Here is a 17,933-nt window from a genome sequence, read left to right on the forward strand (position 1 = left end):
ACTCAATTCTGGATCTCATATAAGGTTTCCTCGATTATCGATTTATATGATCACAATGTCCTAATGTCCTTTGAGCAAATGCAAATTAAACATGGTGTCCCAAGGTCCCAATTTTTTTGATACCTACAGCTTAGATCAGCAATTCAATCACACTTACGTAACAGAAATACGACCCAAGCAATATCGTCCTTTCCTTTGATAGTGATTCTCAAATCACAAGGTCCCCAGGGTCTTATTTCTACCTTATATACTTATATGTTTTCCACGGGCTCTGACTCTGCTTTATCGTCAGTAAGGGAAAGGTGGAGGTCTCTAGTTCCAGATATCCAAAATGAAGATTGGAAGGAGATCCTTGGTTCTCCAACCGGGGTATCTCATAGAATCATAGAGTTGGAAGGGACCTCCTGGGCCATCTGGTCCAACCCCCTGCTCAAAGCAGGATTCGCTAAATCATCCCAGACAGATGTCTGTCCAGCCTCTATTTGAAGAGTTCTATTGAAGGAGAACTCATCACCTCTCGTGGCAGTCTGTTCCACTCATTCATCATCCTCACTGTCAAAAAGTTTTTTCTAATATCTAATCTGTGTCTCCTCCCATTCAGTTTCATCCCATTGCTTCTAGTCTTTCCTTGTGCAAATGAGAATAAAGATGATCCTTCTAAAATGTGACAGCCCTTGAGATATTTGTAGACAGCTATTAAGTCTCCATCAGCCAATAATACAGTAAAATGACTAAAATGTATATAGTGAACCAGTCATATGTGACATCACTATGGCTATTTAGGATGGGGTGGTCCCAATGCTCAGAATGTTTAAGATGTCATACAATGGATGCGGATTTTATACATATGGTGTGGGGATGCCCAACTATTCTATCTTTTTTGGAGCGAGGTGACCTCATTGTTAACCTCCCTCATAGGTACTCCTGTTCCTCTCACTCCATTGGTATGTCTGTTTGGTGTGCTGGAGGAAGAGATATGGGGACACCATGTCAGAATTTTCCTGCGGGAGACACTTTTTTTTAGCCAGGAAAATATTGGTCTTACGCTGGATGGGTAATGCACATCCATCTCTTAGAGCTTGGATTGAACTAGTAAATTCAATCATACCTTATGAGTGGACCCTGTACCAGAATAGGGGCTGTTTGGGGAAGTTTAATAAAAATTGGGATATATGGAATACATCTCACCCTTATTATAACAACGCGCAGATCGTGGTCTGTTATTAGCATAATAGCTGTAGTGAAGAATATATTGACTTATACTTTATAGGTTATAATGTCATCAGTGCTATGGATTTTGTTTTTTCAGCAGGGTAGGAGTAATAGTTTTTTGTATTATGTTAGATATGTTGGTTGTAATGTATCATTCTGGGTTATGAATAGCGAAATATTTGTATAGATGAATAACGGGTTCTTGTAACTACTCCTAGATTATCCTTAGGCCTCGCTAGAGAGTGAGTACATGTGAAATTGAGATCTGTACAAATAACTCAATATGTAAACTTGTTGGATTTCTCCCTTTACAGGTATGATAATGATCGTGTATACACTGCATTGGTCATTTACAAAATGTGTACATCTGTTTGTTGTTATTTAATAAACGAATTTAAAAAAAAGAAATGTAGTATAGTTATTCTGATTGACTATGTCTCTTTCCTCATGTGCAGGCATTGCAGTTACTTAGATATCCATGGATACAGCCACTGATATAGTGAGTTAGTTAGCTGTTAGTGGCCGTAACCACGGATACCTAAGCTACAGCTACTACTATTTAAAGGGACTTTATCAAATTGAAAATGCCGTCTGATACGCAGACATCACGTTATACAGCAGGAGGAGCGGAGAAAATTGATATGTAGTTTTGTGAGAAAAGATTCATAATAACTTATGTATTAATCATGTAAACATCAGCTCCTTCTGGGCATTTCAGTGCAGTGGGCGGTCCTATCAGTGATGACCATCCTCCTTGTATAAGTGTAGGACCGCCCACTGGACTGAAAAGCCCAAAATAAGCAAGAGTATGAATGAGTAAAACACAGGTTATACCCGGTCTTTTCCCACAAGTATATATATCAATGTGCTCAGCTCCTCCTGCTCTATAACATGGTGCCTGCAGATTGGATCATCTTTTTTATGTGACAGGTTTATCTCAATGTGCATGGGCACCTATAGTGAGGATAAATTAGATAACGTAGGATTTTATAAGGCCTGGATCATAGATTGCAGTGACTGAATAGAGTCAGAGGCAGTGTGTTACGCCAAGATATCTAAATCATTGTATAATTATGGGGGGGGGAAATCAGTCACCAGATTTCACAATACAAACTGCACACATTTTTAAATAGCTTTCTCAGACCTGATGTGACCGGTGTCCTTACGTTGAAAATCCACATCAAAATGGCTGTTTAATCCATTTTGGAAGCTTTCATTACTGCCTGACATTAAAATATGTATCTTAATATCAGGATTTTACAGCCATTTTGACATGGGGTTTTCAAAGTAAGTACACCACCCTCATCAGGTCTAAGAGATTTACTCGATAATATAGGCCAAGTTAATTGTGAAATCTGGTAAGAGATCCGCCTTAAAAGTAATTTGACTCTCGAACATACTTTCACCCTTTTCAGCTCTCTGCTTGCCATCCTTGAATGAAACCATTTTCAGTTTACTATTAAAAACTTGGCCTGAAAATGAGATTGCAAGCTTTCGCTCTTTTTACTGAACTCTTCAACCGTGTGAGCCACTTGACCTATGTCTGCATTCACTGACAGCAAGCAGTGAACAGGAAAACTGAAGACTGAGCGATTTCCCACTGATGGACCGAATTCTGTACAGAATGCACCGTTCCCATACCTTAGCTAACCAGACGGAAGCATCCAGCACAGCTTTGATGTGGCGCAGCCATCCACAGTTTTCTAGGCCACTTAGAAAGTCATTTACAGAGAGATTCCTTGATCCACAAACTGAAAAAAAAGACTAGAAATAAGTGAGAAGAACATAACAGGCGATATAAAGAACAAGTCTGGAGCACAGGACAGGTTCACTGTGAAACCTGCATATTGTGCCAATTGTTGTTAGGGGGGGGTCTGACAACAGGCTTGTTGACTGTTTCCACTAACAGCTCTGGACTATATTCTCAGACACAGAAACGCATATATGTAATAATAATTAATCCATACTCTTGGACATGAATTGTTAATTATATTTAATTTTTGGATACTCCTTTGCACGTCAATATGAACTGGAGGTATGTTTAGATTTACCCTGTGTGGCCTATACCTTTTTTTGACATTCTTTTTTTTATTTTTTATTGTGTCTTGATAATTTGTATGCATTCCAGGCTACTACTCCTATGTCTTTATAGGTTTTCTTGATTATAATGGGAGAATTGTTTACTTCGGGCTATTAGATTAACCATTTAGATGCCGCTGTCAATTTCTGACCATGGCAATTAAATGTAAATGAAGAGATTGCCGATGCATGAGCATACTACACCACCCCACCCCCCGGGCAGTGTGACTGAGGGGTACCAACCGGTTAATATAGCAGATCATCATAAATTACTTGTTCAAGTCCCCAAAGGGGAATAAAAAGGTAATGTACGAAATAGTTAAGAATATAAAAATTCAAATTAACTTCATCCTTCCCGAAGAAAAATCAAGAAATATAAATAAAATATTTGGCATCAGCACATCCGTACAAGTCCAGGCTAATAAAAGATGACTTAACGGGAAGGGTAAATGTGCTAATCTGAGGAAAAAAATGAAAATTGGCAGAATTGCGGTTTTCAGTCACCAAACCAATCTTTTAAAAAAAAATATATATATCTTATGAACCACAAACTGGTACCAATGAAAATGTTACCATGCCAAAAAAACAAGACTTCACATAACCCAATGGATGTAAAAAAAAAAAAAAAAAACGACAACCAAAACAGGTCTTGGAAAATGGAGTCAAAGCAAAACATTTTTTCCCCCTTTTTCCAGTACATTATGGGATCATTCAAAGCTGCAACTGATCCCATAAAAAAACAAGTCTTTATATAACTATGCTGACAGTAAAATAAAAAAAGGTCATGGCGCTAAAAAAAAAAAAAAAAGCGAGGAAAAAATTGGAAAAAAAAAAAAAGAACACGGAAAATCGGATCCGTTCATGAAAGGGTTAATCATTCCATGGTCCTGCTGACTGCACTGTTCCATGGTGCCCTTTATTCCCTTAGCTCTGAATAAAGGTAACAAGAGGTGCACACTGCCATCTAGGGGATGAAACAGAATATACAGAAATCTTCTATTTGACATTTATTTCCAATTAACAGACTCACTTTTTCCATTAGGAGGGCAACAAAAACCTTCCGATATTTCATACATATCTGTACCGAAGAAAACCGTAAGCTTTTTATCCCCTTAAAAAGGTTATAAGGGCCAAAAAGAAAAAGTTCCTTCATTGATACTAGCCTATCAGTACCCAAATGGATCTCCAGTAGTGATGAGCGAACGTGCAGGGATAAGGTGCTATTCGCCATGCCCGGGTGCTCACCGAGTAATTTCAGCATGCTCGAATACTATGTTCGAGTCCCCACGGCTGCATGTCTCGCGGCTCTTCGACAGCCGCGAGGAATGTAGGGATTGCCTAACAAACAGACAATCCCTGCACGTGTTGTGTCTGTCAATCAGCCGTGAGACATGCAGCCGCAGGGACTGGAACATATTATTTGAGCATGCCGGAGACACTCGGTAAGCCCCCTGAGCATGGCGGATAACACCTTATCCCTCAATGTTCACTCATCATTTGTCTCCAACAAAGGAACATAGAATATCACCACCAGCTGCAGGACCACCTGGGATTGGCTGCAGCACTCAAGTGACTTGAGCAGTCCTCGATCAAAAAAAAAAATCTACAGACGTGCAGCTCAAGTCACCTAACCACTGCAGCCAATCAGGAGGTGCAGCAGTCCTGCGGTTGGTGGTATGGTGAGATTTCCACTTCCTGTGCCGGTGCAGAGCCTTGGGCGGCTGCGTCGGGTCCAGGTGGGTGCCAGTAGGGGAGTATCAATTCGTTTGTTATTTTTTATAGAACCAAGCCCCTGAAAACCTTTTCTTTTTGCCCGAGCACTCTCCTGACATGTCTGGCTTAGTACACACTTGTATTGCTACAAAATACCGATGCTAGAGCATCTTCTCTAATAACTGTTCTGTTGTTCCTCTGTTATTCCTTCTTGAAATGTATGAATAAATTGGTAACTGGACGTTACTATGCCCCCTGCCAATAAAGTTAGTAGCCGGCACAGAGTTAGACTTTATAAAGGAAATATCCTACTGACACGGCGGATGGGAACAGTGTGAATATCTTCCTATATGGCCAGGAGGAATAATAGAAGAACTACACAACGCAAAGGTTTGTTTTTTTTAAAGATGCTCCATCACTGGCTCTTATTGGGTAACACTGATGTTTGCAGAGACAGACACATCAGGACAGAACAAATCAAGTCATTTCTATCTACTGTAAATAGACCGTAAAATAATAAAGATGACATTTTCTTAGTCCTATAGGAAAAAAAAAACTTAAAATAGTTCCCCAGTCTATCTCCCACTATATAAAGTACTGGAAGAATAAGACTGAGCCCCCCCCCAGGGATTAGGGAGCTCCACCTTGGAATGAAGCATTTTCCCTGCACATTGGGAGCGAGAGCGAACGCTGCGCAGGGAATTGCAGCAGAGTCTCCTGCACCGCGGAGCTTCACTGTGCAAGGGATGTTGATTTTTTTTTTTCTCTCATGACACTGAAGTTAAAAGGGTTATCCTACAGAAAGGAGATAACTTTCCGCTTGGTCGGGGTCGGAGTGCTGAGACCACCACCGATTGACAGAACAGAGAACTTTTATCCCCGCTAGAATGGACGTTGCAGCTTTTAATTGATAGAGGCTGCCGGAGCCTCCGAATCGCCAGGGGAGGCGAGTAAAGAGATTGTAATTTTTAAACTTTGTGGAAAATATTTTTCTAAATTATTTTTAAGCCTTTTGGTGTTTCACAAAACAAATAGGTTAAGCTATGGAGTTTGACTTCCCAATTGATCTCAATGGGGAAAATCCTTACAAGGGATCTCACAAGTTGTCACCTGTGCAACTTATTTGCAGGTCACTCACTACTGGGATCCGCACCAGTTAGCAGAAAGAGAAACTTTTATCCCTGATGGAGCACTGTTATAACGGAGCAGGGGTGTGCATCACCGACCACGACAGCTGTGCTCAGCCTTTTCTACCAGTCCCACAGAAAATGAGTGAAATGGTGGTCGTGTCACGCAACCTGCAGCACCATTTTGTAACAGGATAAGGGTATGTGCACACATTGCGGATTCTGCTGTGTTTACAGTACCATTCAAGAGAACTTATTTTCAAAAACGCTGTGCACATGCTGCGGATTTTTCGGCGCAGATTAGCTGTGGGTTCAAATCCGCAGCAAGTCAATTCTTTTTGCGGCTCCGCAACGTTTTTACACCTGCTCCACTATAGGAAAATGCAGGTGTAAAAACGCAGGGGAAATCCGCACAAAAACTGCACTAAATCTGCAGGTAAAACGCAGGTTATTTGACCTGCGGATTTACCTGTGGATTTAGCTAAATCCCCGCGGAAAAATCCGCAGCAGAATCCGCAACGTGTGCACATACCCTAAAGGTGCTCCATCGGGGATAAAACTTCCCAATCCTGCTCATCAGTGCGGGTCCCAGCTGTCAGACACTCACTGATCAGTAAATTATCACCTGTCCTGCTTGTAGATGACTTGTTTTCCCAGAGAACCCCTTTAATAAAGCCGTGATTTCCATTATAATTTGCCCCCGATTACATTAGGACCACATTATAACAAGACTGGACCCCATCACGCACCTTCCATAAGCTTCTGCAGACTCGACCTCATCACGTGAATATTCTCGATTCCCACAAACTGGAACTTAATATTAGAGTAATTGTCGGCGTTCTCGTAGCCTTTTCCTGCCGCTCTGTTCGCCATTGCATTCAGCTGCAAAGTGACAAAATGTGTTCTGGTGAAATACATCCAGACTTAGAGAGTTGGAAATATGGGGGAGCTGCGGACTCACCTTGGGTCTAGTATCCATGACATACATGGAGCGCCATTCTGGGGTGGCTTTACCGACTGACTGCAGCATGTGCTCATCTTCCAGACACCGTGCACTAAAACCCGACAAGGGCTGACTACAACGGCAGATGGCCACCTAACGGGAAGGAAAAGAAGTGATGTGACTATTGCCTCACACCCACTATACATCCATGGTCCATGGTGGACGACTGATCTGCCGAAATGAACGCTGTTCTACCCACTATCACTGATACTACTGGAGCATCGCATGCCGCTCTCACACATTAAAACGCATGAGTCAGTCTGCAAATAGCCTGGATTCTTAAGAACAAGCATTAATTTCCCTTTAATCCCCCCATTTCAGCGGCAATCACTAGATGGATTTAGCTCTGTTTACACGTTCTCCCACTGCAGAGAGCGCAAAGGAGGAAGGTGTCCCCGAGCAGGAGCCATCACTACATTTAGCGCCCTATGAAATGTTTTCCTTCTTAAAATCTTTGCATTCTGAGATCTTTTCATGTATTTTTTTAAATAAAGAATATACATTCAGACTCCACATCAAATGCTTTTATCATATTATATCGCCCCCTCTAAATCGACTGTATGATGATCCACACAAAAGCCTTGTCTGATGTCCATAATATCCAATATTACACACTGGACACAGTCTCTTTCTGATAAGGCTATGTGCACACGTAATTTTTTGAGCTGCGGATTTTTCCGCGAGGATTTGGAAAAATCCGCAGCTCAAAAAGACCTGCGGTTTAGCCCTGCGGTTTCACACCTCTACAATGGAGAAGGTGTGAAACTGTAGCGGATTCCGCACAAAGAATTGACATGCTGCAGATTGTAACCTGCGGAAAAATCCGCAGCATGTGCACAGCGTTTTTCAGTTTACCATTGAAAACAATGGTACTGTACAATGCACCTAAATCTGCTGCGGACCCGCAGGGCCAGAAACGCTGCGAATCCGCAGCAGAATCCGCACCGTGTGCACATAGCCTCAGTGTGCTGGATACATTTTCATCCATTTTTGGTCCGTGTGTTACTTGTTTTTCATATAGGTTTTCTATGCTTCTCCCAGCCATCAGTTTATTCACATTTCAATGTTTTGTTCACTGAACCACTTAGTTATCACATTTGCCTTGTGATGTGGTCTCCATCATGGTGGAAAAAGCATCGTCCATCACCAAATTGCAGGATGTTTAGATACTTTGGCAAAATTGTGAGTGTGCCCCACCATGGATGTAAAGCCCCCACACATGGGTGGTCTCACGATGCTTTACTGATGGCAGACACAGGACTCATGGTAGCACTCATCTTTTCTTCTCCGGACACAAATTCTTTCAGATGTCACAAACAGTCTGAAGTGGGTTTCATCAGAGAAAATAACTTTACCCTAGTCCTCTGGAGTCCAATCCCTGTACTTACTACAGAATGTCAGTCTGTCCTTGACGTGATTCTTGGATAGAAGTGGCGTTTTTTGTTGCTCTTCTCAATATTAGGCCACCTCCAAAAGCTTTTTATTCACTGTATGTGCAGAATCACAGATACTTGCCTGCTGCCATTCCTGAGCAAGCTCTGCACTGGTCCCGAATCGATCCTTAGCTGAATCTTCTCTTGCAAACTGTCCTGGCACTTGCTTGTCTTTCTTGGGCATCACAAAGCTTTCTTAAAAGCAACTGAACTACTCTCTTTGAAGTTTGTCATGATTTGATAAATGGTTGATTTAGGGGCAATCTTACAAGCAGCAATGTCCTTTCCCGGAAAGCCCTTTTGATGCAAAACAATGATGACTTCAAGCATTTCCTTGGAGGTAACAACAGTTAACAGAATTAAGACAATGATTTCTAACACCAGACCCCATTTACAGCAACCAGTCTGCTCTTCTAGCTCAATCCGCATGACAGCGTGATATCAGCTGCCTTGTCCTCATTAACACTTTCTCCTGGGCTTACATGATCACTGAAATGATGTAAGCAAATCACTGTATAGCAGGGCTGAAATTCAGAGGAAATGGTATTTTTTGTGATAAAGTTCATTTTCATGGCAAGAAATGACTTTGCATTTTTTTTGCAAATCATCTGATCACTCTTCATAACAATCTATACTTAATACAAATTGACACTAAGAAAAACTGAAGCAACAAACTTTGTGTCAGTCCAAAAACTTTTGGCTCTGTACATAGCACCATTATGTGTCCGTGTGCTGTCAGTGAAGAAAGCTGCACATGACAAACACTAATGTGAATAACGCCCAGGAGAGGGAATACAAAAGGAAATGTCACCTGTCCGATAAAGAATCTTATCGGCTTAGGCATGTAGCAGTGTATTGCAGTTTGCTACCATTTAGTCTACGGTACACTTCTATAGTTTTATGTTTACGTAAGAGGAGTATTCCGATAAGAATTGGTGAAAACTATTAGATCAGTGAGTACACCTGCCTTATCTAGTCAGCTGACTTATCCAGCTGGCACCTGCCTTATCTAGCCAGCTGACTTATCCACCCGACACCTGCCTTATCTAGCCAGCTGAATTATCCAGCCGGGACCTGCCTTATCTAGCCAACTGAGTTATCCAGCTGGCACCTGCCTTTTCTAGCCAGCTGTCTTATCCAGCCGCCACCTGCCTCATCCAGCCGGCACCTGCCTTATCTAGCCAGCTGACTTATCCAGCCGACACCTGCCTTATCTAGCCAGCTGACTTATCCAGCCGGCACTTGCCTTATCTAGCCTGCTGACTTATCCAGCCGGCACTTGCCTTATCTAGCCTGCTGACTTATCCAGCCGGCACTTGCCTTATCCAGCCGGCACTTGCCTTATCTAGAAAGCTAACTTATCCAGCCGGCACCTGCCTTATCCAGCCGGCACACTTATCCAGCCGGCACCTGCCTTATCCAGCCGGCACCTGCCTTATCCAGCCGGCACCTGCCTTATCTAGCCGGCACCTGCCTTATCTAGCCGCCACCTGCCTTATCTAGCCGCCTCCTGCCTTATCTAGCCGCCACCTGCCTTATCTAGCCGCCACCTGCCTTATCTAGACACCTGCCTTATCCAGCCGTCACCTGCCTTATCCAGCCGTCACCTGCCTTATCCAGCCGTCACCTGCCTTATCCAGCCGTCACCTGCCTTATCCAGCCGTCACCTGCCTTATCCAGCCGTCACCTGCCTTATCCAGCCGTCACCTGCCTTATCCAGCCGTCACCTGCCTTATCCAGCCGTCACCTGCCTTATCCAGCCGTCACCTGCCTTATCCAGCCCGCACTTGCCTTATCCAACCCGCACCTGCCTTATCCAGCCCGCACCTGCCTTATCCAGCCACCAATGTGATAGTCGGGATCCACACTGATAGAGATGTACTCGACTACCTCTGGCAATTTGATAGGGAATGAATGGAGAGGCATCGCTCAGGCTCAACCGTGGCTCCAGTCAAACATGGGAAAGACGTAATCTATTGGGGGTCTCAGCAGATGGGCCATCACTGATCTGGTAGTTATCATCTATACTGTGAATACATGATGACTTCTTCTCCCTTGTATATAGAGGGGATTTAGACTTCTGCATCAGGAAACAAAACTGTGATCATAAAGCTTATTCTAAACATTCCCCCAGCCATTAACAGAAGTTTTGTACATTTCAGAAATAGATACCTGTGTCTCCTGATGGTAATAAGACAGCACGGGAAACCTGCCTTTACTTCTGAACTTTGAGCTCCCCACAATGATCGGCTTACTAGCAGTAACCGGAACGTACAGGTCTCTAGGGTAAGTGTCACATACCTAAAAAATAAAATAAGGCAGTGATTTACAGTCAATGCTCGGATCACAATACCTAGCATGAGAGAGATGCAGAGAATACGCTTACTGCCCTATTCCAGGCTATGACCATGTTCACACTAGAGTTTGTGTGATTCTGACATTTTACAGATTTTTTGTAGCAGCTATTTGGCCCAAAATCACAACATCCAGACCTGTTGTCACACGTCACTGAATTGTTAACACTTTTCATCTTTCTCCCCTGTATCTAGTAGGGAAAAACCACACTAGGTTTTATTGTTCCGATTCCTGATATGAAAACAGGAGTCTAGGAGACATGTGTCAAGATGACGGCCGGTCTGCGCTACAGTCACGTCCCATCTTCAACGCAAACGCTGCAGCTAATCACTGAGCTCAGCGGTCTTTTTCCGTCTCTTTCAGCATCAGCACTGAAGCCAGTGATTGGTTGCAGCAGTATTGTGTTGTAGAACAGATGTCACTGCTGCAGTCCGGCTGCGAGCAACAGAGAGGACACACAGTAGCGGCGGGGAATACAACAGGTAAGTAAAGATTATTCTGCTTTTTAAATTGTGATCAGCATTTTGTTTAATTGTTTTATAAAAAAATGGACAACCCCTTTAAGTCCACCTGGAAGCGTCTAAGGAAAGTATACAGAAAGTTATAGAGCCCTCAATAAGGCAAAACAATTCAGTAAATATCATATACCATAGAAGGAAAAAAGCAGGACAAAGGCACAGCTGTGTGACCTCGGGTTAATGAAGCTGCACACACATCAGGGAATACGAGTGCCACTTCCAAGGAAAATAGTCTGTATATCCATAGAGAAGAAAGTGGATAGGCACAATCCGTCCCGTGCAAAGAATGTCCTTTATTGTGGCATCAAATTACCAACAGGAGGCTGAAAAACCATGGAGCAAATACAGATGACGATCGTTTAGCGCTTACATTGCGCTTCAACAGAACCTGTTGAAGCGCAATGTAAGCGCGAAACGATCGTCGTCTATATTTGCTCCATGGTTTTATCTGCCTGCTGTTGGTAATTTGATGCCACAATAAAGGATATTCTTTGCACGGGACGGATTGTGCCTATCCACTTTCTTCTCTATGGAAATTCAGAAAATATACCAAAATTACCGTAAGTGTCAAGCTACATAACATAAGAAATTGCATAAACAACGGTTCCCTAAAATGATATTAATTTTGGAGACATTTCCGCATTTCGATAAACCGACTCTTGTCCCCCAAAGGTGCATTTACCTTATACTCTCTGTTCACATCGGAGAGGTGCCAGTAACCATTAGGGACTCCCATCCGCCTATACTCATCTCTCAGGTCTATGCATTGCCAGCCGAGAACACGTTCCGCCTCCTTTTGTTTGGGGTTGTAGGAAAATGCGTAAAGATCTTCATATCGGACTAACAGAAAAATAAGAAAAAATTCCGCATTTACCTGCACGCTGTAATAAACATCTTTTGTCTGTTTTTTTGTGGGCAAATATAAACCAATAAGGCCGCAAATCTACCTTACAGTACAGATTTGTTCAGCAATCCATAGCTTTTGAGGTTTTTATCAATACTGAATGCAACCCCTTCCAACTACATGACATAGTAATATCCTGCTCCATACAGGGCAAGTGCCAGCTGACTTATCTAGCCAGCACCTGCCTTATCAAGGCAGCTAACTTTTCCAGCCGGCACCTGACTTTTCCAGTCGGCTAAGTTATCCAGCTAGCACCTGCCTTATCCTGCTAGTTGACTTACCCAGCCGGCACCTGCCTTTTCCAATGGCATTGCCTTTTCCAGCCGGCTAACTTATTCAGCCAGCACTTGCCTCTTTGAAACGGAGCTACTGCTAGTCATACACAATAGCAATCAAGTTTACTCCATCCTTGTGGCGCGTCCATTTGGGCATCCATCACCTGCCTCAGCACTGTGATCATGGAGTGCCAAATGGATTTTTAAGGCAGTTGGGGGCCTGCTCAAGGCCAAGAATGCTGGCATGTTCGTACTCCTGTGAAGCCCAGTCTGTGGTTGCCTGTGATTTAACCAAAAAGCTGTAATACTGTGGTATAGCAATACATATAACAAGCGATAAATGTGTAAGGTCCCATATTGGACACAAAAAATACAGTCTAAAGTATTTAAAAAAAATACATAGAATTTTTTTTTAATCCTCTCCAATTTCCCCAGTCAAAAATAAAGAGATGAAATCGAAATAAAATACAAGCGTTTTAAAGTTTTGCCACATCCGTAAAAGTCATCAGATGTATGAAAATATAAAAGTATTCCACAAGTAGGGTAAACATCATAGAGGATAAAAAAGTGAAATAAGGAAGCTGCACCTCATTTATAAATGTAATAAAAGGTGATCAAAACGCTGTGTGTACTCCAAAATGGTGCCATTAAAAACTACAGCTCAACGGGCAAAAAAACGGCCCTGATACAGGACCTTCTATGGAAAAACAAAAATGTTATGGGTCTCAAAAAATGGTAACACCAACCAATTTTTTTTTCAGTTTACCATTTTTAAAAGGCACTAAAATAAGAAAGAAAACAGGATTTTTAGTTGCTTACCATAAAATCTGTTTCTCTGAGCCTTCATTGGGGGACACAGAAACCATGGGGTGTACGCTGCTGCCACTAGGAGGCTGACACTATGCAGAAAAAAAGTTAGCTCCTCCTCCGCAGTATACACCCCCCGACAGGAAGTAGGATGCTCAGTTAGTGAAAAAGCAGGAGAAGCAATCTGTAAACGAGATAAAAACCACAGAAACACAAAGCCATACTGTAACAATATTATACAGTAAACCGAGCTGTTTAACTTGGAAGGGTGCTGTGTCCCCCAATGAAGGCTCAGAGAAACAGATTTTATGGTAAGCAACTAAAAATCCTGTTTTCTCTATCGCTTCATTGGGGGACACAGGAACCATGGGCCGTGCCAAAGCAGTCCCCAAGGGGAGGGAATAGCAAACAACACCAATCAGGTCGCGGAAGTCACCCTCGTCACCTGCGAGGTCTTTTTTACCCCGATCGGCACTTGCCGAAGCTAGGCATGGGCTTTAAAAACCTTATAAGCCTGTGGAGGACATATCGCACTGCAGAGGTGCCAGACGAAGGCCCAAAGAGTACCGTCAAGAGGACACACACTGCCCGGGCAGAGTGCGTCGTACTCAAAAGAACGCAGTCCTTCCTGAGCCGGCAACCCTACTAATGCCGACCAGTTTCCGCGAATATAACTCTAACCTGAAGGCCAGAGGACCTCTACACTTCAACCCTGAGCTTGAGAAGTACCGTTGCTGTGGCCAAGTAGCCTGATGAGAGGGCGTCACGAAGGAAAAGTCCGAGGCGGACGAAAGAAAGGGAATTCAGAATGACGGAGATTGGACCCTTGATCCACAGGAAGTGCACCACAGCTGCTACAGACTCTGTAAGACCACAGGAGTGGTTGAGAGTCTGAAAGGGAAGATACCAACTGAAAAAGAAAATGAACCCGTTTGTTGCAAGAGCAGACATCGCCAAAGCCCTGAAGAAATCAGGACCTGGATAAGAGCTTCATGGAACAAGGAAAAAATCATGTGATTCACAGAAGGTAAATGTTGAACGAAGAAAATTTCTTCCTGAAAAAAACAAGGATGGACTGAATCTTAGATCCCCAAACGTCATGCTGAGGAAAAAGCACTGAAGAACGACGAGGCTTAGCCTGAGGAAGGGGAGCGCTTATCCTTCTGGTGAGCTCCTTAATAATTTGGCCTATTGGAGCCACACGGAAGGAGCGGAAAGTTGGTGAGGGACCTCTTTGGGCATAATTTCGCTCGTGAAACCGAAAGCCAAATGGACCCTTAGATGGGAACGATAGGCAAAAAACTGTGTACGTGCAAGAAAAATTTTTGGACAGTGAGGAAGGTCAAATCTTCCGACCGGCCCCCAGAAAGAATGCTCTGAGCAAGCTAGGCCACGCGTCTATAGAACTTTGCAACACGAGTGGGGGCTAAGGCAGGACACGCTATAGCGGCGGGCACTTTGAAGGTTGGCCCTGCTAACTACTGTGTGAATTCGAAGTTGGTATCCCTGAGAGATGCACGTCTGGGCGAGGAAGGACCGTAGTGGTGGAGAACTTGGAACCGGAGGGTTCGCAGTCGCAGAATTAGTCTAATTTGTGAAGCGCTCAGGAGAAAAAAGATATACCGAGACGCCCCCTTGTTTGGAAACGGCTGAAGTCTGTTCCATGAGAATATGACAAGATCTGAGAGCAGGCCCTGAGAACCTGCTAAAGAACCGAACACTGAAAACGTACTGAATGGAACCTGGGGATAACCTGGATCTCATCGCTGCGATGTAGGCACAGGTTGGCTATGAATAGACAACTGATTGCTCAATTAAGCAGGTAGACTGAAGACTACTGGATGACTTTTCAGACTGAGATCAAGAGGAAGGTAAACCCAACATACAGGGATGAGGCTGGAAATGGGAAAAAATAGTCCAGCTGGACTTATAAAAATGAATAGTCGAGCAAGGAAAGTCCACGGCAAAAGATGGAGTATGTCAACTGCAAAGAAAGTTGGCTCTAGGTAGATTAAATAGACCCCAGAAAGACAACTAGGCTGATGAAAGGAAGGTTAATCCTTATGACGATGTAAACGGCCAAATCCATCCTGGACCCTCTGGAGTAGAGAGGGGATTACAGTGTGTAGGACTGCGTGCCTAAGTCTAAGACAACATGCGCCTGAAGATCACAGTGAAAAAATACAATTCTAGCTGAAATAAAAAAACGTGTTATCACCAGACTCATCCTTAGATCCAAGACTGGAGCAGCTTTCTACCCTGGTCGATACTTGCGCAGAGTGAGATCCCACTCCTGTCTGAGGTGGGATTCTTGCCCCAGTCACGGTCAGAAGTCACATCTGTGAGCTGCTGGAGGCTTTATCCGGTGTCTGTAAGAAAGAATAGGTAAGTTCCGACAAATAAGGAGCTTAGGTATTGTAGTAGCTCGAAGGCCCTTAGGACATACTAGAACCTATAAACTACTATTAGCCAAACATTAATGATAGGCGTAACACACCGGGCAGTAAAGATAGCCTGCGGATGGTACTGTAAACTGATCAGAAGGTGGGACAAAAACTCTGTGGAGCAACTCACACTTAGGGTCCAGAGCATGCCACAGTAAACCTCGACCATCCGTACCTGACAGAAGAGTGTCTGACCTACCTGAAGGTGGAGTATACAGTTATGTTGCTACTGAGGTCCGCTCTGTGGTACAGAGATCCACTCCGTTTGGACATGGTAGCCTTTTACGTTTAACTGTTAACAAATCACAGATGTTATTGACTATGAAATATGCAGCTGAAAGGTGTCTTAGACTCACATGAAAGAGGTTTGAAATCGCAGCTGCAGCCCGCCAGAGGTAATAAATGCCGGCACCTCACCTCGAGTGGTGATTATACGGGAGCTAGGCAAAAACTGCAAAGGACCCTGAGGAACGTGAGGGTGCACCTGACTCATCTGACAATGGGACAGTAGAGCTGGGCCGGTGTAGTCGATGGCCTTCGGGTACGTTTGAGTTACCGGAAAGATGGAGTGTATTGACTAAACCTGTCTGGTAGAGGACTACCCAAGTGCTCGATAAGGGATAGAACACTGCTGCAATAGGACGCGAGGAACCTGAAGACGAGGGCGTCTGACTTACCTGAATACGGTACAGAACACCAGTACCATTGAACCAGTCAACCCCCGACACGTCTCCACAGTAATACGGCCATTTCAACCACTGTACCTGGTAGGTGGTGCGTCTGAAGCCTGGATAGCAGATACAGCACAGTTGCCATCGGCTCTAAGTATCCTGTGAACAAATCAGAGTGGAGAAAACCTGGAGAAGGGAATAGGAGACAGCCATTTCTGTGTTGCAGCGCGGTCTAGGCCTGGATACCTGACGACATTAGGCAGAATAACGGCTTGTGTGTTGTGGTCTGGGTCTGGATACCTGACGACATTAGGCAGAATAACGGCTTGTGTGTTGTGGTCTGGATACCTGACGACATTAGGTAGAATAACGGCTTCACGTGTAGAAAACGGTACCATGAAGTCTGTTTTAAAGCAGATTCTGACCAGTCAATTCTCTTGACGGTAGAACAGTAGGTCTGGGATCAGAAAGAGACTAAACTCTACTCTCTGTTGTGCGCCAGGGTTCCAACACCTGGACCTGCGAGTTGTGGACAGCTTACTTATTCACTGAGCCACAGCCGACAATTGCCAGATAACACGGACTTCTATCCAGCTGGAAGTCCGGCCCGAAACACTGCAGACGTGAAGAGATAGAAGCAGCTCATTATTCTGCTTAGGGCAGTGTGAAGCCAGCGTCCGGAGGGGGCTGCAGAAAAAAGGAAGGGCGAGTGCCTGTGAGCAGTAGATATGGAAGCAGTTGCTATGCCAGGGCTCCAGCATCATTATGTGTGAGGCAATGGTCGAGTCTTGCTCTACTGAAAACTAAGGCACACCTGCAATTGCGGGTGGAACCATCTACCAGACAAACGCCATGCGGCAATTACAGGAGACAGCAGCGTGGCTCTACATGGCTCTGTGTGCTATGACACCAGACATACTGATGCACTAGAGACTGTGCGGCAGATTATTATTACGCCAGTGAATTACACGCCTCTAGAGTACTATTACGTCAGTGACTGTATGGCTCTAGAGTACTGTAACGTCTGTGAATGCACGATTCCAGAGTACCATTACGCCAGAAACCGTACGGCTCCAGAAAACCCATTACGTTAGGGACTGTACGGCTCCAGAGAACCATTACGTCAGGGACTGTACGGCTGCAGGGTGCTATTCCGCTAATGACTGTCCCTATACCACTATCGATTGTACGGTACGACTATAGCGCATATCCATGAGACACACTAGCAAAAATGGATTCTCTGCTCGTGACTGTATGGCTCCAGAGAACCATTAGGTCAGGGCTGTATGGCTGCAGGGTGCTATTCTGCTAATGACTGTCCCTATACCACTATCGATTGCACGGTATGACTATAGCGCATATCCATGAGACACACTAGCAAAAATGGATTCT

At 43.9% G+C, this 17,933-nt stretch overlaps 1 protein-coding gene across 1 annotated transcript in view; it reads right to left on the reverse strand.

The window, feature by feature from the left end:
• The window catches only part of MTMR6 (myotubularin related protein 6), an 82,129-nt gene that overhangs the window by 44,753 nt on the left and 19,443 nt on the right, over nt 1-17,933 (reverse strand). The window contains exons 4-8 of the mRNA XM_073583115.1: nt 12,123-12,280; nt 10,740-10,868; nt 7,093-7,227; nt 6,881-7,013; nt 2,854-2,963 (exon numbers count right to left, since the gene is read on the reverse strand). Of these exons, the coding sequence (XP_073439216.1) occupies nt 2,854-2,963; nt 6,881-7,013; nt 7,093-7,227; nt 10,740-10,868; nt 12,123-12,280 (665 nt within the window). The remainder of the gene's footprint in view (nt 1-2,853; nt 2,964-6,880; nt 7,014-7,092; nt 7,228-10,739; nt 10,869-12,122; nt 12,281-17,933) is intronic.

This window comes from Dendrobates tinctorius, unplaced genomic scaffold (genome assembly GCF_039654945.1).
Source record: "Dendrobates tinctorius isolate UK_male_01 unplaced genomic scaffold, ASM3965494v1 ptg000075l, whole genome shotgun sequence".
NCBI lineage: Eukaryota > Metazoa > Chordata > Amphibia > Anura > Dendrobatidae > Dendrobates > Dendrobates tinctorius.